At 37.3% G+C, this 22,393-nt stretch overlaps 1 protein-coding gene across 2 annotated transcripts in view; it reads left to right on the top strand.

The window, feature by feature from the left end:
• Positions 1-871: 871 nt before the first annotated feature.
• Positions 872-22,393, top strand: part of LOC105918278 (cullin-5) — a 40,600-nt gene continuing 19,078 nt past the window's right edge. Inside the window, exons 1-8 of one of the 2 annotated variants that reach the window (XM_036149539.1) lie at positions 872-968; positions 5,227-5,336; positions 5,975-6,074; positions 9,760-9,936; positions 12,271-12,412; positions 14,868-15,013; positions 18,924-19,004; positions 21,208-21,301. In XM_036149539.1, coding sequence (XP_036005432.1) covers positions 945-968; positions 5,227-5,336; positions 5,975-6,074; positions 9,760-9,936; positions 12,271-12,412; positions 14,868-15,013; positions 18,924-19,004; positions 21,208-21,301 — 874 coding nt within the window. In that variant the 5' untranslated portion in view covers positions 872-944. Of the gene's footprint in view, positions 969-5,190; positions 5,337-5,974; positions 6,075-9,759; positions 9,937-12,270; positions 12,413-14,867; positions 15,014-18,923; positions 19,005-21,207; positions 21,302-22,393 lie in introns of both variants that reach the window. The other variant, XM_036149538.1, reaches the window with a different exon arrangement.

The raw sequence follows: 22,393 nt of genomic DNA, 5'->3' as shown, positions 1-22,393 counted from the left end.
AAAAAGTTTTACTTTCCAACTTTGCCTAAACAATGATCTACGGCTTATTCCTAAACAGAACAATGTTTTATTTTTTGTCATCATTGGTCCAATAAAGGAAGGAAATGTATTTCCCATTTATTTCACTATCTGAAACTGGCTGCGTTACATAAACAGGTTCAGCTTCAAGATTATCTGTTGTATTTCAATATTTTTCATTTGTTTCGCAATCATGTTAAACATCGTATACGGTGCTGCTGTAATTTTGGATTTCATTTAAAGCAGGCTGTACGTTTTTTAGTTCTGGGAAATAGATTGAAAATGTTTTTAATTATAATCAGAATATTGTATGGTATATTTAAGGATTTTATTTTGTGGAAGTGGATTGAAAATGTTTTTAATTATAATCAGAATATCATATTGTATATTTAAGGATTGAGATCCAACATTATTTGAGTTTTGGATTATCTGTTATATTTAAATATTTAACTTTTATTATGCAATAATGTTTAAACATCATGTACTGTGCTGTTGCAATTTTGGATTTCATTTAAAACAGGCTGGAAGACTTTTAATTTAGAGAAGTATATTTTATTTAATATAATAGAATATTGTATATTTAAGGATTAAGACCCAACATTATTTCAACTTCAGATTATCTGTTGTATTTCAATATTTTTCTTTTGTTTCGCAATCATGTTAAACATTGTATACGGTGCTGCTGTAATTTTGGATTTCATTTAAAGCAGGCTGGAAGTTTTTTAGTTCTGTGAAATAGATAGAAAATGTTTTTAATTATAATCAGAATATCGTATCGCACACTGAGAAAGGATTAACTACTAAACGATGCCTATAATTAGTCTGTTTTTAGAAGCAGGAGTCTATTTCGGTGAACTGGGTTACCATTACCTAATCCTGAACACCTATCTCTCGCGAGAATCCGCGAGGTGATAAGTTAGAGAAACATGGCGACGCCTAATTTGTTAAAGGTAAGAAGCAGCTGAATTACATTCACCGTTTATGTGCACATTTGGGTTCTTCGCCGTCATATCTGTTTAGTTCAGCTGCCGATAAGTATCCTGGGTGTTTTAGCCTCCGTGCATCTCCGCTGATGTTAGCATTAGTGCAATAAATGCGCGTAAAGGTGCGCCTGAAGTGGCCGCTGCCCGTTGTTGTGCCGGGGGTTCGCTTCCCCGAACATGTTCGTCCCCCCTTTTTTTTTTTACCTCGACCCGGCTCTTTAAATTGGACGTCTAACCCGTCTTCGAAGAGAGCCGGAACCGAAAACAGAACCGCGGCTGTTAGCTTTTACCGGGGTGTCTGCGCGGAGCAGTCCGGGAGAGATGAGCCAAGAAGCGGGTCTTAGCCGAGGCGCAGGAGGGGAAACCAGGTTCCGAGGAAAAACCCAAACCTCCACACCGCAAACTCTTTAATAACCCGCACAGCTGGACCGCCGAGCCGCCTCTGTGTGGCCTTTATTAGGTCCAGCTAATGGTTGAATAGTTGCTAAACCTGGCTGCTGTTTCTGAAAGGCCCTGAAGAACGTTCTTCACTTCAGGGAAAACTTTGGTCTGCAGCAGATCCCATCCAGGGAAAGTTGGGCTTTAAACCCTTAAATATGCGCTAACCTGCCAGGTGGCGTTAAAACGAGCCCAGCACTGGCTCCACTGTTAAAGCCTTGTGACCTCCATGGCAAATTAAACGGGACATTAATGTATTAACTGGTTCTAAATACACTTGATGATCCCATGTTGTGATTATAAACTTAACAGCGCATACAGTCGTGGGAGTGTGGAGGTACTACCAACGAATTATGGAGGAAAATTAGAAGCCAGACGCTGATATTCAAATGCATTTCACACAATGCCAGGGTGGAAAGACCTCAGCAATGAACAGGGAAACCACTGCTGCCATTCGCCAGTCTGGAAAGTGTTAGAAAGCGAGATCCAAACATCTGGAAGTCAGTCATTCTGAAGTTATGAAAATTAAGTTTATTTATATAGCGCCAATTAACAACATGTCGTCTCAAGGTTCTTTCCAAAGTCAGATTCCATCAGATCCTCCAGGTTGGTGAGAAAGTTTCCTCTCTAAGGAAACCCAGCAGGTTGCATCAAGTCTCTCCAAGCAGCATTCACTCCTCCTGAAAGAGCGTAGAGCCACAGTGGACAGTCGTCTGCATTGTTGATGGCTTTGCAGCAATCCCTCATACTGAGCATGCATGAAGCGACAGTGGAGAGGAAAACTCCCCTTTAACAGGGAGGAGAACCTCCAGCAGAACCAGAACCAGGCTCAGTGTGAACGCTCATCTGCCTCCACCCACTGGGGCTTAGAGAAGGCAGAGCAGAGACACAGAAAGCACAGAAGCTCACATTGACCCAGGAGTACTTTCTATGTTAGATGGTAATAGAGGATGATCTGCCTCCCCTGATGATGTCACAGCTACCAGAACACCAGACCAGGTGTACCTTCTATGAAGAGAAAAATGACAGAGAACAAAAAGATAAAAGAGGAAATGACAACAAATAATGCAGATTGGAGAGCAGTAGGAGAACTCAGCAGAGTGAGAAAATTAGATCCTGATGTCCTCCAGCAGCCTAAGCCTATCACAGCACAACTATAGAGGTAGCTCAGGGCATGAGCCACTCTAACTATAAGCTTTGTCAGAAAGGAAAGTTTTAAGATTAGTCTTAAAAGTAGACGGGGTGTCTGCCTCACGGACCAAAACTGGGAGTTGGTTCCACAGGAGAGGAGCCTGATAGCTAAAGGATCTGCCTCCCATTCTACTTTTAGAGACTCTAGGAACCACCAGCAGACCTGCAGTCTGAGAGCGAAGTGCTCTGTTAGGAACATACGGGGTAATCAGAGCTCTGATATATGATGGAGCTTGATTATTAAGGGCTTTATACGTTAGAAGAAGAATTTTAAATTCTATTCTTGATTTAACAGGAAGCCAATGAAGGGAAGCTAAAATTGGAGAAATATGATTTCTCTTGTTGATTTTCATCAGAACTCTTGCTGCAGCATTTTGGATCAGCCGAACGCTTTGAACTGCATTTTGTGGACTTCCTGATAGTAAAGAAAATATTCTCGATTTAAAAAAAAAAAAAAAAAGGTTATTATCGATCTCTCTTTCCTTCCCTCCATCCAGGACGTGTACAGGTCAAGCTTTACGTGGGGATGTCATGTAAATCTGTCGCTTGGGCCGCCGTTCGGCGTTAGCTACCGTACAGCAAACAAAATTAGCATATTTGAACAATCGCAAATAGTTTTTTTTTCTTCTTTTTCTGTATAAGAAAAGAAAAAAATGGGTTTAAACACAGAAATGGGAACTTATGGTTCCTTTTATCTTTTAGAGTAGAGTAGAAAGAGCCTTCATTGGTCATCAGTGGGGAAATTCAGGTGGACCGACAGCAAGGAGGAAATTTACAACACAAGGAAAAAAAAATACCATACAGCTATGAGATGTTAGAAATAGCAAAGCAATAGATGTTAGTGTGCAAATGAGTTTGGTGATTAAAAAGCAAAGTGTGTATGTATATTCATGCATCAAAAACAGCAGACTATTTACGAGAATGAAAAAAGTGCAAGTACAACAGGAATGTAAGCAGCTTATTTAATCTGTTGGGAGCAGCGATGGCTATAAAGTCTAAGAGCCGCTGGGAGGAAGGATCTGCGATAACGCTCCTTTGTGCACACAGGACGCACCAGTCCATCATTGAAGGAACCCTGCAGCTCTGCTTTACTTTCCTCCATTATTTCCTCTAACATTTTATATTTATACGTCATGTCTGTACGCCGTGAGCTTGGAAATCCAAAGTCAGATCTCTTGTTCGTGCACACGATCTCGGCCAATGAAGCTGTTTCTGAATCTCCCCCAGAGTGTCTATCCCTGCAAATCCACAACAAGGTCAGAATGCACAATTACCAGATAATTTATTCTAAAAAAAAAAAAGCCCAGGAGTTTCATCTCTACTCCAACGGATCCCGGTTTGCATGTTTGAATGTTTGAATGTCAGCATTCATGACGCAGCGTTAGAAAAACTTTTAGTTTTATCCATTTTAAGAATGCCCAGCAGCGTTAATAATCCTTAATTTACTCTCTTTGATACTTCAAAATGAGAAAAGGTAATTTTCAGGGTTATATGATGGAACACGACTTCTAATGTTAGAGACATTTAAAGGAACTGAGTTAGAAAATGTATTTTTGTTAAGTCGTCTGGTAAGAAACGGAAAAATCTTCCTGCTTTTGTTTATTTTCTCAAAATAATCTGTTTTCCATGAAGTGTTTTTTAATTAGTTTATGTTTGTGTTGTTATTTCAGCGAGCCTTCATGTTTCAGGATGTTTACAGACCGGCCGGTTGCCAAACTCTGTATTTATCTATAAAATATTTGGCCTTAAAACATTTGTTTTTAGCAAAGCTTTTGGTCCCCTTTAGATGTTTATTTTTTTATTTCTCTGTTCTAAAAATAGCTTTTTAAATATTTTCTTTTATGTTTATGCTTTTTTCTTTTTTACCTGTAGTACTTTAAGATCTTTTGATGGAAAGTGCAGTATAAATTAAATTTATTATTATTATTATTATTATTATTATTATTATTATTATTATTATTATTATTATTATTATTATTATTATTATTATTATTATACTGTTATTGTCAGATATAATGGTTACACTTCTGCCTCATTAGTACCTGGAGTCTTTTAATTTACTCAAACTAAAAGTGAGAGTTCTGTTATTTTTCTTTGTGATTAATGAAGTGTTTTTTAATTTGGACTGAATCTAGAGATGTTTGGCTCTGGCCGGTCAAGTACTGAAAAATCTCCCACATTCAAGAAGTGCATAAAAAAAATTTAAATTTTCACCTCCTTTTGATCTTAAAAAGCATTAACCCACAACTGTCACCACCGTGATGCACTTTTTTGAGTTTTATTGATTTTTATTTTTTCAAATGAGGAAAAGGGGAATCTCTGAATGAGAGTAATATTGTGCTTTCACCATGTTATGTTGTAACAACGGAGCTCTGTCATGTGGCGTAGCCTTTAGTGATGCCTTTAGTGATGTCATCATGAAGAGAGGAAGCAGCAGGTCAGACCTCAGAGACATCGGCGGTCGGTGTCGGCCAGGAAAACCCTGATCGGTGCATCTCTCCAGCCAACTCTCTTTCTCACTCCCAGCGTGTGTTCTCTCATTTCTGTGCCGTAACATCAGATTGTCCTCCACCCCTCCCACATGTCTTTCCGGCAGAACAAGGGGTCCCTGCAGTTCGAGGACAAGTGGGACCTGATGCGGCCCATCGTTCTCAAGCTGCTGAGACAGGAGGCCGTCACCAAGCAGCAGTGGTTCGACTTGTTCTCGTAAGAGATGCTCTTTGCTGCGTCACTTTTAACGTCGTCCATGCAGGAAAATGCTGTAAGACGACGCTGCTGTGTTTATATGATCGTTTTGCTGTAGGAAGCTCATCAGCTTAGAAGTTAGACTTCTTAGAAATAAGACTATTTGCCAATGGAATGAAAGTTTCTACCCCTAAAATAAGATAATTCCTGCACTTGAAATAGGATGATGGAGATGAATTGTTCTTATCTTAAGTGCAAAAATCTTATTCTATCGGCAAATAATCTGATTTAATCAATCAATCAATCAATCAAATTTTTATTGTCAATTACAATTTGCATTGCAATCGAAATTGATTTACCAGCTCAAATAAATGAAAAAAGAAAACACTAATTTCAAGAGGATTTTACCTACTTTGAGTTTCCTCTTTGCAGAGTAAAGCTGTTTCTGTTTAAAGGCAGGCCGTTCACACCTTGAGTTTATTTCCATTTGCAAAAAGTGTTCTTTGCTTGCAACAGTAATGAAACAAAATTCCCTCCATAACTCATTTCATTGGACAAATAAACATTATTATTATTATTATTATTATTATTATTGGAATAGGAATAATGTTCTTTCTCACGTAAGAACCGACTTGACGTGTTTTTCTTCTTCTATGTAGTGATGTCCATGCTGTATGTCTGTGGGATGATAAAGGTCCCGCCAAAATCCACCAAGCCCTCAAAGAAGATATCCTAGACTTTATCAAACAAGCACAAACCGTAAGTAGCCGCTTTATTTCTGTTTTTTTTTGTTGTTGTTGTTTTAGTGAGTACCATATTTTTTAGACTATAAGGCATTAAATATTCTCCCCAAGTGTGTAATATCTCTCCTCCACGTCCACAGCTCTCTATCCGTCTCTGTGGGGAGGACAGAGTAGCTGGAATACACTGCCCTGTTTCTAACATAAGGCCAAAATAAACTTTTATATTGAATTAACTTACTAGGTTTATTGTTGCTAGCGCGTACTCCAGGCTGCTTTACATGAATGCTTTTCTAGTTTAGACATTACAGTCAGGCAGTCTGGTAGACAGCTCAGGGGTCCTATCAGGTAGTGACACAGTGTACCGTAATGCTCCTAATATCCACTGAGCGGAGCAGCTTCATTGCTAACCAAAGTCGTATTTACACATTTTAACAGATTGTTGAGCGCATTGTACCACATAAAATTAGTCAGTAAGCACAACGGTGATGATATAAAGGGTGCATCATCAATTTTTGAGAAGATTTAAGGATTTTAAGTGTGCCTTAATGTCCAAAAAATACGGTAACCATTATAGTCGTACAAGGCTGCCGTAATCCTGATGTTATATTTCTCTGACTTTCCTTTAATCGATGCTTTGGTTCTGACCAATAATTCTCCTGGTTTTCCAAAGTTATTATTTAACCTTTCGCTGCTTTTTCTCTGATTACCTGCCCAGCTCTCGTACGTCATCTTTCAGTTGATCATCTACTGTCTGCTACAAATCACCATGTTGGTGCTAAAAAAAATTTTTTTTTTATTATTTTGGTCAGACTTTTTGTTTTGGTATTTCTCATAGATTTAACAAAAGAAAGGAACAAATTGAGTCTTTGTGTCTGGCCACTAATGTTTTCCTACATAGTTGTTTTTATTTTTTTATTGTTGTCTATTACATGAAGAGAACAGTAGAATAGAGTTTCAGCAGCAAAATGACGCGTAAATGGAAGCAAGGAAAAAAATATAACACAAAAAAAAGATTGAAGGCCGTTGTTGCAACATAAGAAAACAAAATGCAGTAATGTTAACAAGTGTTTAAAAATAGCATTATATAAATTAAAGAAGTGTGCAACTGAGGATAATTTTGAGAAATGTGCCAAACGTCTATCTATATTAATGCATAAATAAAACAACAGACTAAGTGGAATTGACATTGCAAAGAGCCTTGAGATGACATGTGTTGGGAATTGGTGATATATGGATAAACTGAATTGAAAGTTGAAAACCTTTGCACTTTTCTTCAGGACAAATCAAGGATTCTTGGCAGATTTTACTGACAAATCTTCGTTAAATGACTGTCTTCGATGGGGATGGGTGTCGATACTTCTACTCTTATCGATACCTTTTTTTGTTTTTGTTTTTTAATCAAACAAAAGGGTGAAAAAAAAACAAGGACTGACAAGACTAAAAATTAACTCAAATAAAAAGTATGTTGTATAATTGTGTTGTTGTTGCTAAAGAAACTGCCCTGTCCAAAATAAAAGCCCCATATTAAATGTGCAGATAATTTGTAGCCTACGCGTACATTTCTTCTTTGTTTTAAACGTCACGATTTAAACATCGTGCACATATTAGATGCAATAATGAATGCAAACTCGTATCAGTGCTTCACATGTCTGCTTTGCGTGCGTACATATGTGCAGAGCGGCTGTTTTTGATCCAGAGCCAGAGCTTGTTGTCCTCGGGCGGTCGAACACTGTGAATTTTTCTGTTTGTATGTGACGTGCTTTCAGGAGGGGTTCTGTCGAATTACTCGTGTTCCCGCCTTTGCAAGCAAACCTGTTGTTGCAGTAAGGGCAGAATGCGTTGACAGCAACTATTTTTTTTTTAAACGTTCAGCCAAACTTTTAACCTTTTTGTTCGCTCTGCCATTGTACCTTTCTCAGTGAGCGGGGCACCTTTCCTTATGTTGGATGAGATAGCGAGGCGAACGAGTGAGAGCAGAACGTTGTCCTAAGAAGAGCTACCAGTACTGACCTTTTGAAATAGAAGATTCAGATTTCACCTTAAATTCATATAAAATAAACACATATTTAATGCATTGTTATTGATATTGTAATTTTTATATCTATATAAATGCAAATGTGAAAAAACTGGAAGAGTAACGGAATAAAATAAAGTTTTAGATGCAGCTCACTGGTGGATTGGGCTTTTTTATTTTTAGAACAGGCTTGTGGGCACCACATGTGGTCTATGAGGACTACCTGTTGGTGACTCCTGTCTTAAAGGAACAATAAATAATGACACCTAGTGGTTAAAATCAGAACAACGCGTACAGAAGACCTTTCGCAGAGATCCGCTGTTTACCCAACGGTCTGTTGCTGCTGTGAAACTGAATTTCTACTTACACAGGACGGGTCTATCATGTCGTATTCTGTTCTAGTTCTGGTCCGCTTCTCTTACCGGCTTCCATGTTTGTTGCAAATATAAAATACCAAATGCTGCGCTCTGTTTTGAGAACCCTGGGAACTCTCATATGATTGGCTTAGGAACCAGGAAGTAAAAACGGGCTGCACTCTGAACTGAAGTCTTTCTGTTACTAACATCCTGGGTGACAAGTTAAAATTATTTAAGTTGATTCTACAATAAATATCTTTCTTATTGCACCTTTAAGGAGGAGGGGATTGATAATAAAATGTTGTTTGAGTTAAGAGCGCCGATAAGGCTGAAACTTCTCGCTCCACAAAGATCGGCCGACCTGGCCGTTAGAATATCTGGTTTTGGTACCCATCCCTAGTCGTCAATAATAATCTGTCTTTAGATTAGGCAAGGCAAATTTATGTGTACAGCACATTTTAGTGCAAAGACAATGCAAAGTGCTTAACAAAAAATATAGGAATTAAAAACACAATAAAAGCAAGTTGGAATAAAATGTAGAAACAAAATAAAAGATGGAAAAATAGAAACTAAAAGCAAACATTAAAAACAGATGGACTACACTGCAAAAACGGAACTAGAAATAAGTAAAATGTTCTTAAAATGTGTCCTTGATTTGAGCAGGTAAATAAGATGATTTGCCAATGGAATAAGAATTTTGTACTTAGAATAGGAACAATTCATCTCAATCATCTCATTTCAAGTGCAGGATGTCTAATTATCTTATTTTAAGGGGTCAAAATACTCATTCCATTGGCAGATAATCTTAATTACCTGCTCAAATCAAGGATAAATACACTAACTTTAAGAACATTTTACTTATTTTTAGATCAGTTTTTGCAGTGTACAAAGTTGAACTAATGATGTTTCAGTAAAACAGTCAAAGGAAATCCTAAACAAATGTGTTTTTAATCTTGATTTTAAAGGAACTCAGGCTTTCAGCACTTTTACAGTTTTCTGGGAGTTTGTTCCAGATCAGTGGAGCATAGGAACTAAATGCTGGTTCTCCATGTCTGGTTCTGGTTCTGGTTCTGGTACTGCAGAGCAGGCTGGAGCCAGACGACCTGAGTGGTCTGGAGGGTTGATGCCCTGATAACAAGTCTGTGATGGATTTAGGTGCTAATTCAGGGATTTATAGACTAACAGAAGGATTTTAAAGTGACGCTGGTCATCTCTGTGCAACTTCTTCAACGAAAAGTGCCAAACTGGATTCCTGGGAGTTTTCAGGAAGCGTTTATTCCGAGCGGTTCTGCATAATTTCTCATGTTTGGCTGTATGTGTCGCCTTGGCAGCGTGTGCTGAGCCACCAGGACGACACGGCGCTGCTGAAGGCCTACATCGTGGAGTGGAGGAAGTTCTTCACCCAGTGCGACATCCTGCCCAAGCCCTTCTGTCAGCTGGAGATCACGCTGATGGGGAAACAAGGCAGCAACAAGAAAACCAACATGGAGGACAGCATTGTACGCAAGGTGAGACTGAGGGGAGGAGAACACGCTGGAGGGTGAGCCGCCATTTAAAAAGGCTCCGCGACAACAAGCATGACCAAAATTATGAGAAGTAAAACCAAGAAACGGGCAGAAAAAAAGGGGGAAGTGTTTCATTAGCAAGAAGGGAAGTTGGTACAGAAGGATTTAAAAGTATTATATGCTTATAAGAAAAACATTTGATAAAGATAAAATAAGGTTATATACACTAAGCATCTAGAAATTGTACTGATAGTTCTTTTTAAGCCTAAAAATAACCCCAGCACCGGGTATGATGAGCAGATATAAACAGGCGTGTCGCCGTCTAGCGGCAGAACTATCAGAAAGCATAATAATACATCAAATAAAAATTAATAAACCACTATAAATAATAATGGCGGACCGAGCCTGACCCTCTGACAGCTCGACGTGATCGAAGACCAACGTTATTAATAAATAAACCAATCTACACCAACTTTAAAAGCCTAATATCAAAACATCACAAAAAAAATTATAAACCGATCAATCAATCTATTTATAATGTTTTTACTTCAGACTGTAGAGGCTAAGAAGAGCGTTGCTATTACCAAATTTTTCTTACAATAAATCACACTTTTTTTCGTAGTTTGGCCGATCCTGCGACTTGTATTCAGGTGCGACATATATCAAATTTAAATAATTCATCTTGACCAGCATGAACCAAGGAGTAAACATTACTGTCTATAGTATAAATATTCATTGTATCATGATGGAGGAAAAAAGCTTAGTGCAATGACGGCTATTTACCTGTCCAGCCACCATGTCGGCGTTGCAATCAAACAAACCAACCCCCAGAAAGAGCTTCTGAACAAATTCAGAGACGTCCTCGGTTTTTGTTAGAGAAACCTGGTCACCTTAACTTAAAAATTCATTAATACATTAACTTACAGACAACAAAGACTGAACACATGTTGTTTCGCTGTGTCGGTCTGCATTCATGCAGCAGAGCGTTGAGTGGTGCAGCTTGAAGGACCCAGACTGAGACAGATCCCTGTTATTAGGCTGTCTGTGAAGCTAATAGCAGCTAGCGCTAGCTTACAGCTCTGCTGTCTGGGCCGGTTACAACTTCTCTGATCCTAATGAGAACATTTACTCACTTCAGTCAACTCTGCATCACATCTGAGCCTCGGTTTAGCGTCCGCTTCAGTGAACACCAACGTTCAGACATTCCAGGCTTTTCCCTCTTGGAATCATTTTCTTGGACCTTCATTGTTTTGCTGGGAGATGCTAATAGCCGTTAGCCACTTCCTTGTTTTAACCCCAGCTACGCATGTGCAGTACGTACTTCCGTTAATATGGAAAATAACCACGAAAGGCTTCATTTAGTACCAAATTGAGCAAAAAACAAAGCATAAAACACCAAAATAAAAACTAATACGCCAGCAAAAAGAGATAATCTTTCATAAAAACTCTGGATGCAACCAGAGTGAGCTGCTGATGTATAAATGAATAAGTCAAATAAACGTGGCTATGCACGTTTAAATGTCAGCAGATGGGGGCAAATATGACCAAATACCAAATTAAAGGAGAATGAGAAGCAATAGCAAGCAGTGCCCTCCAGGAATGTTTAGAAATAAGAAACTCACACAGGATTTATGTAATTATTAAACAAATCCATCTGTTAGAAAGCATTAAAAGTGTTTTCACCTTCAAAATTGACTCAACTTGCAGAAATTGCTTGATTGTTAAAAAAGTAAAATTTTTAGTAGGATAATATAAGTCATTCGATGAAGGTCAAATTTATTTATATAGTACATTTACACTGAGGGGTGGGGGTGTGGGCTAGTTTAGAGAAGAGGGTGCTTGCGTCCTGGAGAGGCTGCAAGGTTCCGGGTTTGAATCCCACAGATCCGGGTGTCGCCCAGTGGCAGCACACGGCTCCCAAAGGGATGGCACACATTTCATATATGTTAAAGATTATTTAATATACAAGCTAAATCTGCCAATAAGTTGTGAAATTCAATGACAGTGAAGCAATTAACATAAAAGTTCATTACGACAAGAAAAGACAATAGATACAGTTTAAAAGAACTGTAAAACATTTGGGTCAACGTGTGCTGAAAAATAGTCTTCAATAGGGATTTAAAATGCTCCAGAGTTTGTGCAGATTTAATACTAAGAGGCGAGCATATTCCAGAGTCTCCTGGAGACGTTTAGACCTACGGCAGGAATGGATGGCGGTAGTTTAGCACCAACTATTTTATGTGAAATATCTTCATTATTAGGTCTTCCTGGCTGTTCTTTGGCGTGATAATCGACCAGTTTTGTGCCGTTTTAACACGCTGTCTTTACTCTCTGCAGCTGATGCTGGACACGTGGAACGAGTCGATATTTTCCAACATCAAGAGTCGCCTGCAGGACAGCGCAATGAAGCTGGTGCACGCCGAGAGGCTGGGCGAGGCCTTTGACTCCCAGCTCGTTATAGGTGTACGCGAATCATACGGTAAGACGGGACTGTAAAGTCGATCCGTGGTGATACTTGATGCATTAATGAAAGATGGCCGTTCACACTGAGCCTGGTTCTGGTTCTGCTGGTGGTTCTCCTCCCTGTTAAAGGGGAGTTTTCCTCTCCACTGTCGCCTCATGCATGCTTAGTATGAGGGATTGCTGCAAAGCCATCAACGATGCAGACGAATTAGACTTTGGAAAGTGTGTGTTGTGAAGTGGCGCTATATAGATAAAAGTTTTATGAAATTTTGCTTAATGCTTCTTTAAAATGTACTTTGTTGGGATTTTATGTTCAAAACAAACAAAAAGGGAGATGGAGAGAAATTTATGGTTTCTAAAGTTTTGCCCAAATCAAAATCTGAATTCTCTGAAGTGCAATTAACTTAGACTTAGACAACTTTATTTGTCATTTTGTATGCACAGAGTGTGTACAGAACGAAATTTCGTTTCATACAGCTTGTAAATTGCAGTAAAATTAAATTACAGTATAGGGTGCAGCAGTGATTTTAAAAGTAAACAATTTAATTGTAGACAATGCAGGAGAAGTCACAGTGTACAGGTGAGTATTTTTAAAACCATTTGTATGTGCAGAATTGATTGTGCAAAGGGCATTTGCAACTCCAAGCTGCAGTTACAACTCAATTCAATTCAATTCAATTTTATTTATATAGCGCCAAATCATGAAACATGTCATCTCAAGGCACTTTACAAAGTCAAGTTCAATCATATTATAAAGATTGGGTCAGATTATACAGATTGGTCAAAAATGTCCTATATAAGGAAACCAGTTGATTGCATCAAAGTCTCTCCAAGCAGCATTCACTCCTGGGGAACCGTAGAGCCACAGGGAGAGTCGTCTGCATTGTACATGGCTTTGCTGCAATCCCTCATACTGAGCAAGCATGAAGCGACAGTGGGAAGAAAAACCACCCATTAACGGGAAGGAAAAACCTCCGGCAGAACCGGGCTCAGTATGAACGGTCATCTGCCTCGACCCACTGGAAATATTTTTGGGCTATGCTTTAGTCTCAGCTTTGCACATCTAGCAGAGACGTTTTTTTAAGTTAATTATGTGTTTGCGTGTAGCATAAAATGTTCAGCTACATTGATTTCAGTATAAATCATCAAGTAGGGAAGGAGTCCTTCTAAAACCGCGCTCACAGCCCGACCTGGCTGTTAAACAGGTAGACGCGTTTCAGGTTGCCTCCAATGAAAGGCACGCAACCTTGCAACGAAATGGCCCCAGAAATTGTTTATTGCAACTGGAGGAACAGTTTTCTGGATCAACCAGACCTGCAAGGTGCCATGTTCTCTTGAAGGCTTAGAAATAAAATCTCCGATTTTATTAGACCAAATACGATTAAACGATTTTTTTATTTTTTCTCTTCCCTTTGTTTCATAAAAACAATTTAAATAAATTATTTTGAAAACTTGCTTTTATGTCAAGCATGTTGTCTGGGAGTTGACCTGAATTCAAAGTTCAACTAATTATAAGATGTGAAACAAGATTAACTTACACTGCTGTGTGTAAACAATGAAAATATAACTAAATAATTGCTGCTAGGGGTTTTATTACACAATGAACTAAGGCTTCACTGCACAGGTGTAACTTCAAACTAACTTAAAAAGTAAATGACTAAATTAAAACATTTCGTCTTATGGTTAAAAAAAAAAGGTTTCCTCTTTACAATAACTCTTCAGTATATTTTTCCTAAACATTTATTCAGCATTTGCATGCTATTCTCTTCATGGAAGCCCAGTGAGTTCATTTGCAAAATAAAATCTGGATTTTACAAAAATTAAATCTTAATAAATTGTGAATTCGAATTGATCAATTAAATGCACTGCAAAAATGGATCTAAAAATAAGTAAAATGTTCTTAAAGTTAGTGTATTTATCCTTGATTTGAGCAGGTAAATAAGACTGCCAATGGCAGATACCCCTAAAATAAGATAATTATACATCCTGCACTTGAAATAAGATGATGGAGATGAATGTTGCTATTTTAATTGCAAAAATCTTATTCCATTGGCAAATCATCTTATTTACCTGCTCAAATCAAGGACAAATACACTGATTTTAAGAACATTTTAGTTATTTCTAGTTCCATTTTTGCAGTGTAGATTTATCGCCCTGCCCTAATTGAAGCGAATGAAGATTTGTCATAATATTTAAGATGGTTGAGCGAGCTCCTGAACGGCCGCACCCTGTTTAGCGTGCTGCGTTATTTTTGCGCTGCCTCCGGTGGTTGTGGGTGCAAATGCATGAAAACTTCAGCAAGTTTTATGACAAGAAGTACAGCAATGAGGCCACTTCTGTCCAAAAACAGACATCAAGAGCAGACTGAAGGTCTGCAGAAAGCAGAAGGATGCAAACTTATGAAGAAAATACGTCTAATTTATACAAACTGTTAAAATGTTACCAACTTTCCTCACTTTGTGTCCCACCAGTCAACCTGTGCTCCAACCCAGAGGACAAGCTGCAGATCTACAGGGATAACTTTGAGAAAGCCTACCTGGACTCCACAGAGAGGTTCTACAGAACACAGGCACCGTCCTACCTGCAACAAAACGGTGTCCAAAACTACATGAAATACGTACGACACAATATTGCAATTGTTGTTTTTTTTCCTGCTTTAGTCCCTTTAAAGTAAGCGTTTGCTCTTGTTAATTATTTAATGATGGATTGAGCTTTCTGAGTCCTTAAGTTTTATATTTACGCCAGCGGTGTCCGACACTATCAATGAAAAATGTAACGTGTCAGAATATATTTCCTTTTCCCCGATCAAAACTGCAATTAACATGCAATATTTTAATGAAGCAAAGATTAATTCTTGTAGAAAAGGGATCTGAAAAAAAAAAACTACTGTATTTTTCAGACCATAAGGCTGGCTAAATATTCTTCCCAAATGTGTAATATCACTCCGCACTGCAAAAAGGGAACTAAAAGTAAGTAAAATTTCCTTTTAAATTAGTGTATTTTTCCTTGATTTGAGCAACTAAATAAGACTATTTGCCAATGGAATAAGATTTTTGCACTTTAAAATAAGAACAATTCATCTCCATCATCTTATTTCAAGTGCAGGATAATTAATTATCTGCTCAAATCAAGGAAAAATATGCAAATTTCAAGAAGATTTTACTTTTAGTTCCCTTTTTGCAGCGCGCCCCTCCCCTGTATACAGCTCTTCTGAGAGAAAGATGCGGCCCAGGGGCCATTAGTGGCCCCACTACTGATTTTGGGTGACCCCGCCCCCCAACCACATTTCAAGAGAGATTTGGTTCACCAGCACAGGTGGCTGACGCAGATGGAAGATTTTACTTTTTAATTAGGGCAAAATTATTACAAAAAAAGTTAAAATCCTACAATTGAAAAGGTTTAGTACAACACAAAGTATTCATCTTTTAATAAACACACTTTTGAGATTCTCTTTAATTTCACAGTAACATCTATCCAATGATATTTAATTACTCAAATGCAGACTTGGGTGCATTAAAATCTGCTTTGAATTCAGTTATTAAAATTGGTTAATTTCAGCAAGTGTTTTCAAAGAACAACTGATCCAAATCCTGTTCTGATATTACTAGACCAAAAAGAGTTTATTATTGTTAAAGAGTCATATTAAATACTTAAAAATAATTTGCAAACTGGATGAATGCAACAAATGAGCCAAACCCTTTTTTCAAATTTAGGATCCACAATGATTTACACATTCATTTCCTATTAAAAAAAATCTGACTAATTTATTTATTTAAAATTATCCTGTTTTGTAGAGCAAGTAAAAAATGCGTTCACAATTTTGGCCCTCGTACCGAAAGGTTTGGACAACCTGCTCTAGTAGTAGCTGGACTACACTGCCCTGTTTCTAACATAAGGCCCAAAGAAATGTAACTTTTATATTGAATTAACTTACTAAATTTATTGTTGCTAGCGTTTACTCCGGGCTGCCTTACATGAATGCACTTTTACATCACAGTCAGGCAGTCTTGTAGACAGCTCAGGGGTCCTATCAGGTATTCACACAATACACTGTAATGCTCCTAATATCCATTGAGCAAAGTGGCTTCATTGCTAACCAAAGTTGTAATTACACATTTTCTTTTTTCTTTTTTTTTTTTGAACTTAGACTTTTATTATTTTTGCAGAGCAATGATACAACCATGCATTAAAGGCACATGACACAAATGTTGACAGTATAAAGTTTTCCATAAAATAAACATCTTAGTCACAATTGTAGGTTCATCTTCATACAACACCAAAATAAGGATACACTATGGGAGGGATAGCTAGACATCATATGCCAAGAGACAAACTTGTTGGGTTTATTTACATCAACATTGCTTCAGCTGGTCCCCAGCGCAGGCTAAAAGTGTTTTGTTGAAGTCTTAATGAGTAGGTTATCTTTTCCATTTTATACAATTCCCTTACTTTTTGGACCCATAAGTCATAGGAAGGAGGCTCCAGCTGCATCCACCTTATTGTGATGCATTTCAGGGCAGCTGTAAAAAGGACATTTAACAGATATGCTTTGGCTCGTCCTTGCAAGCCATCTGGTATAATACCAAGTACCGCAACTGCAACATCCTTTGGTATAACTCCGGGGAAAATATGGTTTATAGTTCTGTACACCTCATCCCAAAAGTTTTGAAGTTTGGGGCATGACCAAAAAATGTGTGTATGATTGGGGACCGCTGAGCCACAATTTCTCCAACACAAGCTTGGTACTTTAGGATCCATCTTGGCAACCACATCTGGGGTCCTGAAATATCTGCTAATAATTTTCCATTTATATTCCCGCCACATATTTGAGTTTGTAACTCTATGAGCCTCAATCCAGACTCCCTCCCATGCCTCGTCAGAGATTATTTTGGCCGTCTCTGCCTCCCATCTTTGTTTTGTCCAAGTGGTATCGTTAAGGTTCATTGACAGTAATGCACTATATAACTTTGCTATACATTTTTTATCTCCTCCCCCTTTCTGGTAATGGATTAGAAGGTTTTCTAATGGCGTTGGATTTAGTACTTTTTCCCAGTCCTTGTGTGCGAGCAAAAAAGAGCGCAGCTGTAAATATCTAAAGAAATCACTTTTTTGGAGATGGAAATTCCTACATAACCCTTCAAACGACATAAGATTGTTTCTGTCGATCAACTGATGAAGAAATGTAAGCCCCTGTTCAGCCCATTTAGAAAAATTTTTGTCCAAGAGATTGGGTGTGAAAGATTTAATATGTCCAATGCTTGTTAATATTGATAAACCTCTCGGTAGCTTGAAAGAAATTCGCACTTTGTTCCAAACGTCAAGTGTGGTTTTAGTCCACAATGGCAGTTCCTTTACTGGGATATCTAGAAATAGCAATACCTTTAATGGTACTGAGCACTTTGCTTGCTCAATGCTGAGCCATCTTGTTTGAGAATCCTGTTGGATCCATGAAATTGAAGGCTTTAACTGAACTGCCCAGAAATAGTATTTTAAAACCGGAAGCTTGAGGCCCCCTTCCGTCTTACTTCTTTGTAGTGTTTTATATTTTATGCGAGGGCGCTTGCCTTGCCATATGAATTTTGATATAATTTTATCCAATTCAACGAACGTGGACTTAGGTATGCCAACTGGTAACATTTGGAACAGATACAATAATCTGGGTAACAGATTCATGCGGATGGTTTCAATGCGACCGAGGAGGGACAAAGGCAATGCTGACCATCGCTCCAGGTCTTTTTTAATTATATCCAGTGTTTTAGGTAATTACACATTTTAACAGATTTATGAGTGCATTGTACCACATAAAATCTGTCAGTAAGCACAACGGTAATCATATATATATAAGGCGCACCATCAATTTCGAGATGATTTAAGGATTTTAAGTGCGCCTTATAGTCCGAAAAATATGGTAAATAGTCTTTGAGGTTGCCCATTTCAGAAGAAAGACATAGTGTCAATTGTTTTCTATTCATCTAGAAAAATGTGTCAGTATTTTTTTTGGAAAAGCTTGCAGTATCTAACCATCTTTAATGAATATGAAATGCCCAAGTCTGCTTTTGTGATCCTACTGACCATTACAGAAACATTTGAGCAAATCTGGGTAAAAGAACTTTAATCTATCAGTGTTATTAGTGCCTAAACTGCATCAAACGCCCGTGTTACAAGGTTAGCTCTATTCTGTTGAATTGGAGTTTTTTTTGGGGGCGGTGGCACACAGAACCATTCTTATTGGAGTTTGTTGCCCCCACCGAGGGTCCCACTTTGGACTTCCCTGGATTTAGTGAGCGGTTCGTTGAGATGTTCCATAGAGCATCTGTTTGAGAAAATCCAGGGCGGTATTGTACCGTTTTAATTTATTCTTTGGTTATCAGTTTACTCACATCCCTCAAAATTTTTCTTATCACCATTTTAGCCACGTTTAACCTAAAATCCTAGTTAAATAAACTGAAATTTGTATTTGTGACATGCAACTTTTAAGGCACTGAATGTGTGACAATGTTTCTGTGTTTTCTGATCATTTCCTGCAGGCTGATGCAAAACTCAGAGAAGAGGAGAAGAGAGCGCTTAGATATCTAGAGACACGCCGTGAATGTAATTCTGTTCAAGCAGTGAGTGTCTTTCATGAGATCTGAGGTGTTAAATACAATTTATTTTCCTTCCTTACAGCCATTTCTCCTAAAAACAGTTAAAATAATAATTATCTGATTATGTGAAGTGTCGGTATGTCAGCCCAGGGGATCTTAACATAGTAAGTTAATCAAACAAAGATCCCTTACAGGGTGAACTAATTAAGTTCCTTAAAAACTTTAATTTATTTGCTGATGGGAAACATTGTGCACTAATGAAAATCCTGCACAAAAAAAGATAAATGCACCCAATTCATCCAAAGCTAATATCCATTGTTTGTCTTCATGCCAGATGAAGCAGGATGAAAGACCTACAATTTAGTATTTCAACATTTTTATTGAATGTGACAATATTTCTTCATTTATTTTCTAATTTACTACACCGTGGCAGGAAGTATAAACCTATATTACCCCCCCCCCCTTTCCTGTCACTTCCTATTAATCAAAAAATTAAAGCAAACAAAAAACTACGTACATAATTTGAAATCCAGCGCTTTTATTTTAAGTGTTTCCCATAACGTAGAATCCAATGAACTATTATTTAAATAGATTAATACAATATATGTGGTAATATAAAAGATCATAAATTCATAAAATTATGATAGTAATAAATAAATCTGAGTAAAAACAATAAATGAAGGGAAGAAAACATCTAGATAAAATAAATTGTATAAGAAATAATGGTACCACTTTTCAATGAGGCTCCCTTTAGAGAGGCTTATAAATGGTTCATAGACATATTATAATTAAATATGTAAACACTTTATAAATCATGGATGCATAAAACTGGAACTATATATATATATATATATATATATATATATATATATATATATATATATATATATATATATATGAAGTTTATAAATGACAATTGACAGACAGCCTTAAATGTTCAGTTTATCTTATTTCAGTACCACTTTACAATGAGGCTCCCCTAATAGACTTATAAATGGTTTGTAGATATGTTAGTAATTAATTGGTAAACACTTTATAAATCATTAACTGCTTGATTTGCATTAATAAAGGCTGAGAAAGATAAAACTGACCTTTTTTTTTTTTGCCAAAATATTGAGCCAAATCTATATTTGGCTAAAACGTTTAAAATTATGTATATCCTTTATGTCAAGGTGTAAACTTTGCATTCCTTTGAGCCTGTTTATAATGCAGTGATAAAGTGGAATATTACATGGTACAGAATTATGTTTGCAAATCCTTATTGAGCTTATGAGGTTGTACTTTAGATTGAAATATTTAGTTTAGAAGCTCTAGAGGAAATATATAGAATTTGAAACGTTTAAGCCAAATATAGATTTGGCTCACTATTTGGCAAAAAACTGTCAGTTTTGTCTTTCTCATCCTTTATTAATGCATAATAAGAAGTTAATGATTTATAAAGTGTTTATCAAGTAATTATTAAAAGTGGTACTGAAATAAGATAGACTTAACATTTAAGGCTGGCTTCATTTATAAACTTTATATATATATAATGTTCCAATTTTATGCATCCACTAACATCAGGGGGGTCAAACTCGTTTCTATTTTGGGCCACTTTGACATCATGAAGTCATTAAGAGGGTCAGTTGCACCTGTATAGATGAAACTTTTTTCATAATTTCATTTCAGTTTATATAGAAATATAAAAAAATGCACAATAACATAAAAGTAGCACCTTAGACCCAGTTTATACAGTTTATCTGCAAAAAAAACTTGATATTAGGGTGAGTTATACTTCAAACTCATCATTCTGCATCACTTTTTCTCTTTTTGGACATTTCTGGGTTGTTTTCATGTGTTGTGGAGAAACTGACCTCTAGTGGCAGGATGCTGTTACTACACACATAAAAAAAAACAGCAATATTCGCTACAGGAGCCACAGTTTTAGCCGCTTTATACACTTTAAAAGGATATATGCTTTTACTTTATGACATGATATGCCTTTTTTGGCTCTGGAGGGCCGGATAAATCGCCTTGACGGGCCAGATTCGGCCCGCAGGCCTTGAGTTTGACACGTGTGTATTAAGATGTGTGTTTATGCAACGTGCAGCAGACACTCACACCCCCTGCATTATACATAATCCGACTCGATATTAGTAGTTTTTTGGGTACGTTTATATTCGTATGTGCATGTGTTGGATGCCATCTCGCCATTAAATCTGATTTTGTTTCCTCTGTTTGTCCACAGCTTATGGAATGTTGTGTTAACGCTTTGGTGACTTCGTTCAAGGAGACCATCCTCGCTGAATGTCCAGGAATGATTAAACGTAACGAGACAGACAGTGAGTATTTCTGCACTGGCCCAAATGATCGCCACGTTTCTTTATTCTTCAGCTGTTTATGACGTAATCTGGGTTGTTTTGGTGCCACTATAACAAATATCTGCACCGATTTCGGCACTGATTTCCTAAGGATAGAAATTGTTTTCTTCTGAGTGTTTTTTTTTTCTTACTAGGGAGGGGAAGGGACACACACCAAAACCAGAAGCTTAAAATCTATTTTTGATAGTTTCAGCTGAAAAACAATGGAAAATGAGTCTCTGTTACAAGCTGCTGGTATCTAAGATAAAAAGCCATTAGAGAAAGCTGCAAGATCCAGTTTAAAAGTGGTTCTTTGCTGAGTTTTCTGTGATATTTAGATAGGGCTGGGCGATAAATCGATTTAATCAATTAATTCGAATTTACAATTCTTTAAGATTTAATTTTTGGAAAATCTGGATTTTATTTTGCCAATACACTCATTGGGTTTCCATGAAGAGAACAGCATGTGATGCTGAATATATGTTTAGGAAAAATTATTGTCAAAATATTGTTAAGTAGAAACTTTATTTTAACCATAATGCGAGGTACTTTATTTACTTATTTACTTTTTTTTTTTACTTAGTTTGAAGTTCACAAGTGCAGTGAAGCCTGTTCTTAGCTCAATGTGTAAAACCACTAGCAGCAAATGTTTTGTTATGTTTTCATTGTTTATAATGGCACGGCTGCCATCTTGTTTTACAAGCATGTTTCACAGCTTGTTTTTAGTTGCACTTTGAATTCAGGTCAACTCCCTGATGAAATGCTTGACATAAAAAGCAAGGTTTTAAAATAATTTCTTTAATTTCTTTTTATGAAACAAAAAGGAGGAAAAAATCGATTAATCGGATTTGGTATGATAAAATCTGAGATTTATTTTTTAATCCAGCCCTATATTTAGACTAAACACAGATTCATCCTCTGTGGTGGATGAAGGTCTTTTTGTGGCTCAGTGATCCAGAGGTCAGAGTCAAACGGCTTCTGAAGCGAAACGCTGGTCTGATCTGAAGGAGAAAAACCACGAGCGACGTTTGTAAAGCCTGCTGGATTATTTCAGCATAAGATAACGTCTCCGAT

The sequence above is a fragment of the Fundulus heteroclitus genome, chromosome 18, assembly GCF_011125445.2.
Source record: "Fundulus heteroclitus isolate FHET01 chromosome 18, MU-UCD_Fhet_4.1, whole genome shotgun sequence".
In the NCBI taxonomy this organism is placed as follows: Eukaryota; Metazoa; Chordata; class Actinopteri; order Cyprinodontiformes; family Fundulidae; genus Fundulus; species Fundulus heteroclitus.
This window is presented reverse-complemented; position numbering and strand designations above follow the sequence as displayed.